The 8225-nt window shown below is 40.1% G+C and overlaps 1 protein-coding gene across 2 annotated transcripts in view; it reads right to left on the bottom strand.

Moving 5' to 3' along the window:
• Window positions 1-8225, bottom strand: part of LOC123723750 (galactose-3-O-sulfotransferase 2) — a 62075-nt gene that overhangs the window by 10658 nt on the left and 43192 nt on the right. For both annotated transcript variants that reach the window (XM_045721846.2, XM_045721844.2), the window contains exons 3-6: window positions 5915-6065; window positions 5647-5793; window positions 645-765; window positions 146-348 (exon numbers count right to left, since the gene is read on the bottom strand). In XM_045721846.2, coding sequence (XP_045577802.1) covers window positions 146-348; window positions 645-765; window positions 5647-5793; window positions 5915-6065 — 622 coding nt within the window. The remainder of the gene's footprint in view (window positions 1-145; window positions 349-644; window positions 766-5646; window positions 5794-5914; window positions 6066-8225) is intronic.

The following is an 8225-nucleotide window of genomic DNA, read 5'->3' as shown; positions in this document are numbered from 1 at the left end:
TTCTTAACTGACTTGCCTAGTTAAATAACGGTTAAATAAAATGTTTAAAAAGAGTGTTGATCTAGAATAAGGTCCACCTATGGATAAAAGCTAAAAGTGTCTGCAAAATGGAATATATTATTATATATTATAATAGTATATATACCATGGATTGGTCAAAGTGCTCAGAGACCAGGATGAGTTTGAAGGCGCGTCGGACGGCCGCCTCGCCTCGTCGGGCCAGTGTGGTCGAGAAGTTGGCGTTGTGGTCCAGGCCGAAGTCGAACCAGAGCAGATTGCGGGCGTAGTGGTTGTTACGGAGACGGGGGTCGTAGTACTTCCTGGGGTTGTCGGCGAAGTCTCCCAGGCCTGTCAGATTAGATTAGATTAAGGTTAAAATTAGATTAGAGATTACATTAAAATTAGATTAAGAAAATGTTGTCCTCAATGAGGCAATTCATTTTGCAGCATACAACCTCAATGTAGATTAAAAAAACAGATTCCCCAGACACAGATTAAGCCTACTCCTGAATTTAAAATGCATGCTCAATGGAAAATCTCTAATGAAAGTGCTTTTGAGTCCTGGACTAGGCTTAACCTGTGCCCAAAAAGTAACAGAATAGCAGACATATACGAGCATTAAACAGATTGGCTACATTTTGTACCTTTGGCCTTCTTGAAGGCGGGGGCGACAGCTTTGTAATATGCATAGGACGACTCGGCCAGCGCTACGGGGTCACGCATGATAGAGAAGTAGAAGGTGTCCACTGGCATCACCTTCTCTACCTGGAGGGCAACAGAAGAAGAGGTCAGAGGGTCAAAGGTCATGGGGAAAGAAAACGAGTGATGGAGGCCAAAGTCAAACTGTTTGAATGACTTGAAATGACCCTGTACACCGTATAATTAAAAACATTGAAAACGGTTTGATTAGATGTAAAAAATGAAATAATGAACTAAAGAATGGATATAATAATATGACGTTAGGTGCCGCACTCTCTTCTCTTCATTGCAGTATAATGCCTTTACTTCATCAGGGACAGGGTGGCACTTTAGCTAACGGTTTAGAAGGCCTTTATTACAACCTCTCACTTATAGTGGTCCTTGAAAATGAAATAATCTCCAAAATATCGCTATTTTTAAAACAAGCCATAGAAAATTGGTTGCAATTTCAGTTTAATCCACCAGAAAAGACAGAACACATATTACAACAATATGGTTAAAATCAAATATACTAATTGATTAAAATAAACATTATTTGGGGAAAAACAAAAAACAAAGGTATAATCTTTGTGAATGATATCAAAAATAGGACTGGTGGAGTTATGTCACACAAGCAGCTAACAAAAATATATGGAAATGTCTGCTCTACCCAAAATTACAACCAACTAATTGCAGCATAACCGCAAAAAAGGAAAAGGCAAGTGGAAGGGGGAAAAAGTAAGGAACTTGTTTGTCAGCCCTGCATGAAAGACCAAAATTGTTTAAAGGAAATTGTGATTAAAAAAATGTATACCAGCGTCATTTAAGGACCCCAAAAAATGACAGCTGTGCAATACAGATTGCAAAATTGTTGTGAAGAGATTGTCGATGTACCGATTCCATGGCACATGGTTTATGAACTGCTACAAAAAATTACGCTAGATTCAATACTTTGAGTTTTTCAATTTAAATTACTATACAAAATTGTTGCAACCAATAGAATGTTATATATATATGGGGGATACAACCATCCCAGCTATGCAAATTTTGCTGCGAAAAACATAATCATTAGATAATTTGTTTTGGTACTGTCCATATATATGTATCTTGTTTTTGGTTCGTTGCCAGTTGAGGACTTGTGAGGCGTCTGTTTCTCAAACTAGACACTCTAATATACTTGTCCTCTTGCTCAGTTGTGCACCGGGGCCTCCCACTCCTCTTTCTATTCTGGTTAGAGACAATTTGCGCTGTTCTGTTAACCTGTTGGGGGTAGGGGGCAGTATTTACACGGCCGGATAAAAAAACGTACCCGATTTAATCTGGTTATTACTACTGCCCAGAAACTACAATATGCATATAATTATTGGCTTTGGATAGAAAACACCCTAACGTTTCTAAAACTGTTTGAATGGTGTCTGTGAGTATAACAGAACTCATATGGCAGGCAAAAACCTGAGAAGATTCTGTATAGGAAGTGCCCTCTCTGACCATTCTTTGAGCTTCTTGACTCTGTTTATTGAAGACTGAGGATCTTTGCTGTAACGTGACACTTCCTACGGCTCCCATAGGCTCTCAGAAGGCGGGAAAAAGCTGAATGATGTAATTCCAGCCACTGGCTGAAACACATTAGCGCTTTTGGCAAGTGCTCTATCAGAGGACAATGGGCTGAGGCGCGTGCATGAGTCGACCCCATGTTTTTATTTTCTTTCGTCTTTGAACCTAAACACAGATTCCCGGTCAGAATATTATCGCTTTTTTAAGAGAAAAATGGTATAAAAATTGATTTTAAATAGCGGTTGACATGCTTCGAAGTACGGTAATGGAATATTTTTTGTCACGAAATGCGTCGTGCGCGTCACCTTTCTTTACCATTCGGATAGTGTCTTGAACGCACAAACAAAACAGAGGATATTTGAACTATGGATTATTTTGAACCAAACCAACATTTGTTATTGAAGTAGAAGTCCTGGGAGTGCATTCTGACGAAGACAGCAAAGGTAATAACATTTTTCTTATAGTAAATCTGATTTTGGTGAGTGCTAAACTTGGTGGGTGTCTAAATAGCTAGCCCTGTGATGCCGGGCTATCTACTGAGAATATTGCAAAATGTGCTTTCACCGAAAAGCTATTTTAAAATCGGACATAGCGAGTGCATAGAGGAGTTCTGTATCTATAATTCTTAAAATAATTGTTATGTTTTTTGTGAACGTTAATCGTGAGTAATTTAGTAAATTCACTGGAAGTTCGCGGGGGGGTATGCTAGTTCTGAACGTCACATGCTAATGTAAAAAGCTGGTTTTTGATATAAATATGAACTTGATTGAACAAAACATGCATGTATTGTATAACATAATGTCCTAGGGTTGTCATCTGATGAAGATCATCAAAGGTTAGTGCTGCATTTAGCTGTGGTTTGGGTTTATGTGACATTATATGCTAGCTTGAAAAATGGGTGTCTGATTATTTCTGGCTGGGTACTCTGCTGACATAATCTAATGTTTTGCTTTCGTTGTAAAGCCTTTTTGAAATCGGACAGTGTGGTTAGATTAACGAGAGTCTTGTCTTTAAAATAGTCATATGTTTGAGAAATTGAAGTAATAGCATTTCTAAGGTATTTGAATAACGCGCCACGGGATTCAACTGGCTGTTGAGTAGGTGGGACGATTTCGTCCCGCCGACCCTAGAGAGGTTAAGGGAGTAGTACACAGCGTTGTACGAGATCTTCAGTTTCTTGTCAATTTCTCGCATGGAATAGCCTTCATTTCTCAGAAAGAATAGACTGACGAGTTTCAGGAGAAAGTTCTTTATTTCTGACCATTTTGAGCCTGTAATCGAACCCACAAATGCTGATGCTCCAGATACTCAACTAGTCTAAAGAAGGACAGTTTTATTGCTTCTTTAATCAGGACAACATTTTTCAGCTCTGCTAACATAATTTCAAAAGGTTTTCTAATGATCAATTTGCCTTTTAAAATGATAAAATTGGATTAGCTAACACAACGAGCCAGTGGAACACAGGAGTGATGGTTGCTGATAATGGGCCTCTGTACGCCCATGTAGATATTCCATAAAAAAATCTGCCGTTTCCAGTTACAATAGTAATTTACAACATTAACAACATCTACACTGTATTTCTGATAAATTTTATGTTATTTTAATGGACATAAAAATGTGCTTTTCTTTCAAAAACAAGGACATTTCCAAGTGACCCCAAACTTTTGAACGGTAGTGTATATGGGGGAATTGGAAATGATGCAGCCAATTACATTGATAGAAGCCACAATGTATCTGCAATATTAAAGCAGATCTAGCCCCTAAAGAAAAAATATATATATTTTAGAAGGACTAGTAGGAGTGTGTGTGTGTGTGTGTGTGTGTGTGTGTGTGTGTGGCGCAATGAGTCTAATGTTTGTGAAGTTGAATCCCAGTCTTTGATGTTTTCTCACAAGTACCACTAACAAACCTCTTTATAAGCTCTGGTCGCTCCTGTTCCCAAAAGTAATCCACTCACACACACAAACACCGTACAGTCAGTGATGATTCTAAGATACACTATATATACAAAAGTATGTGGACACCCCTTCAAATTAGTGGATTCAGCTATTTCAGGCATACCAGTTGCTGACAGGTGTATAAAATCGAGCACACAGTCATGCAATCTCCAAGGACAAACATTGGCAGTAGAATTGCCTTACTGATGAGTTCAGTGACTTTAAACGTGGCACCGTCATAGCATGCCACCTTTCCAACAAGTCAGTTCGTCAAATTCTGCCCTGCCAGTTCTGCCCTGCTAGAGCTGCCCCGGTCAACTGTAAGTGCTGTTATTGTGAAGTGGAAACGTCTAGGAGCAACAACGGCTCAGCCACAAAGTGGTAGGCCACACAAGCTCACAGAAGGGGCCCGCTGTTAAAATCATCTGTCCTCGGTTGCAACACTCACTACCGAGTTTCACCATCTGGCAATCCGACAGACGAATCTGGGTTTGACGGATACCAGGAGAACGTAAAGTTTGTTGGAGGGGGAATAATGGTCTGAGGCTGTTTTTCATGGTTCGGTCTAGGTCCCAATGAAGGGAAATCTTAACGCTACAGCATACAATGACATTCTAGATATTTCTGTGCTTCCAACTTTGTGGCAACAGTTTGGGGAAGGCCCTTTCTGTTTCAGCATGACAATGCCCCAGTGCAATGCCCTAGTGCGAGGTCCATACAGAAATTGTTTGTCGAGATTGGTGTGGAAGAACTTGACTGGCCTGCACAGAGCCCTGACCTCAACCCCATTGAACACCTAAGGGATGAATTGGAACGCCAACTGCGAGCCAGGGCTAATCGCCCAACATCAGTACCCGACCTCACGAATGCACTAATGCTCTTGTGGCTGAATGGAAGTCCTTTCCAACATCTAGTGGAAAGCCTTCCCAGAAGAGTGGAGGCTGTTATAGCAGCAAAGGGGGGACCAACTATATATTAATGCCCATGATTTTGGAATGAGATGTACGACGAGCAGGTGTCCACATACTTTTGGTAGCTAAATTGCTCCATCCTGTTTAAACATTCACATAGAACTGTCAGTGTCCTTTTCTTTGCCAACAACAGAAGCAGTTAACAAATCACAAGCGAACCTGCCAAACCTACAAAAGACATCATCAGCTCCATGCAAATAATAATCTGTGTTAAACTAACGCACAAAAATGTTTAAGAATACTCTGTTTTGTATTCGTTTTTTTCTCCCTTCTGTCCTATGATTTTGTTTGTTTCCTCAATAAATAATAGGCCAACGTGTAAATATAGAATAAAAAATGTCCTCACATGCACATAAATACAGGAAAAATTACAATACAATTGAGCTTGTGTTTTGCCCTGTTAATGGGTTTGTTTTTTCTGGGGGTTTTTTGCTGTTCAAAAACCTCAATAAATACACATTGGAAGAAAATAATGAAATACACAATTAATAATCTAAAACACGTACCTCTGGTTTGTTGAAGCGCATGTGGTTTCCCATAATGCTGAACGCGGCCACGTGGGGCCCTCTATAACCTTTGACCCTGTGTGCATTGAAGGGGAGGGGGTAGCCAAACTGGTACCCCAGAGGCAGGGCGAAGCACAGATCCCTCTCCTAGAAGAACAAGAACGACTATGGATTTGAAGCTGCTTTCAAAGAGCCAAAATAAATTGTACAATATAACATAAAAATAAGTTTGCTGAAGGAAAGCCAAACTGAAGATGAAGTAGTATACCTCTCCGTATCGGTAAAGCATGTTGAGAACAGTGCTGCTGGCTGTCTTGTGGGTCTTCAGGAACATGACGTGGCTGTGGGGCCGACAGGAGCCCAGAGACGGGCCCTGGCCGTCGGATGAGAACAGCGACCGCGACCTGTCCTGCTGGAGGCTACATGAGGGGAGGGGGAAAATAAGATGATTTCTAAATGGTTTGAAACAAAAATAAAAAATATTTTTATGCAGTTCCACATGTGCACTGAGAGGAATAAATGTAAATTTATAAAAATTGGCCCATAACTCCAACCTATCCAACAACATAGGCATACATTCTTAAAGCAGGGTTCATACAGACATTGATAAGTCAAATTCAAGGACTGTTTCAAGAACTTAATTGTAATTTTCAAGGACCTCAATGTTATACAATTGTATAATTTACAGTTGAAGTCGGAAGTTTACATACACCTTAGCAAAATACATTTAAACTCAGTTTTTCACAATTCCTGACATTTAATCCAAGTAAAAATTCCCTGTCTTAGGTCAGTTAGAATCACCACTTTATATTAAGAATGTGAAATTTCAGAATAATATTAGAGAGAATTATTTATTTCAGCTTTTATTTCTTTCATCACATTCCCAAGTGCGTCAGAAGTTTACATACACTCAATTAGTATTTGTAGCATTGCCTTTAAATTGTTTAACTTGCGTCAAATGTTTCGGGTAGCCCTACACAATCTTCCAACAATAAGTTGGGTGAATTGTGGCCCATTCCCCCTGACAGAGCTGGTGTAACCGAGTCAGGTTTGCAGACCTCCTTGCTCGCACACGCTTTTTCAGTTCTGCCCACAAATTTTCTATAGGATTAAGGTCAGGGCTTTGTGATGGCCACTCCAATACCTTGACTTTGTTGTCCTTAAGCCATTTTGCCACAACTTTGGAAGTATGCTTGAGATCATTGTCCATTTGGAAGACCCATTTGCGACCAAGCTTTAACTTCCTGACTGATGTCTTGAGATGTTGCTTCAATATATCCACATAATTTTCCTACCTCATGATGCCATCTATTTTGTGAAGTGCACCAGTCCCTCCTGCAGCAAAGCACCCCCACAACATGATGCTGCCACCCCCGTGCTTCACGGTTGGGATGGTGTTCTTCGGCTTGCAAGCCTCCCCCTTTTCCCTCCAAACATAACAATGGTCATTATGGCCAAACAGTTCTATTTTTGTTTCATCAGACCAGAGGACATTTCTCCAAAAGGTACGATCTTTGTCCCCATGTGCAGCTGCAAACTGTAGTCTGGCTTTTTTATGGCGGTTTTGGAGCAGTGGCTTCTTCCTTGTTGAGTGGCCTTTAAGGTTATGTCGATATAGGACTCGTTTTACTGAGGATATAGATACTTTTGTACCTGTTTCCTCCAGCATCTTCACACGGTCCTTTGCTGTTGTTCTGGGATTGATTTGCACTTTTCGCACCCAAGTACGTTCATCTCTAGGAGACAGAATGCGTCTCCTTCCTGAGCAGTATGACGGCTGCGTGGTCCCATGGTGTTTATACACGCGTACTATTGTTTGTACAGATGAACCTAAGTAAGCTCCACTCATTGCACTGGCGCCGTCGTAGCCTCAGCATTTGTTTACAGATATCATCTCATACTTTCAATCAGTTAAAAAAAAAAAAAAAGGCCAAAAAACAAACACGGTATGACAGCTGCATGGTGCCATGGTGTTTATACTTGTGTACTATTATTTGTACAGATGAACATGGTACCTTCAGGCGTTTGGAAATTGCTCCCAAGGATGAACCAGAGTTGTGGAGGTATACAATTCTTTCCTGAGGTCTTGGCTAATTTCTTTTGATTTTCCCATGATGTCAAGCAAAGAGGCACTGAGTTTGAAGCTAGGCCTTGAAATACATCCACAGGTACACCTCCAATTGATTCAAATTATGTCAATTAGCCTATCAGAAGCTTCTAAAGCCATGACATCATTTTCTGGAATTTTCCAAGCTGTTTAAAGGCACAGTCAACATAGTGTATATAAACATCTGACCCACTGGAATTGTGGTACAGTGAATTATAAGTGAAATAATCCATCTGTAAACAATTGTAGAAAAATTACTTGTGTCATGCACAAAGTACATGTCCTAACCGACTTGCCAAAACTATAGTTTGTTAACAAGAAAGTTGTGGAGTGGTTGAAAAACGAGTTATAATGACTCCAACCTAAGTGTATGTAAACTTCCAACTTCAACTGTATATAATTGTACATTTAGTGCCTATTATAGAACCCCTACCCCCAAAAAGCATGCAAAAGTGTAAAAGAAAAAGTAGGC

The sequence above is a fragment of the Salmo salar genome, chromosome 07 (assembly GCF_965601325.2).
Source record: "Salmo salar chromosome 07, fSalSal1, whole genome shotgun sequence".
NCBI lineage: Eukaryota > Metazoa > Chordata > Actinopteri > Salmoniformes > Salmonidae > Salmo > Salmo salar.
Note: the sequence above shows the minus strand (reverse complement) of the source record. Positions and strands in the feature narration are given on the sequence as shown.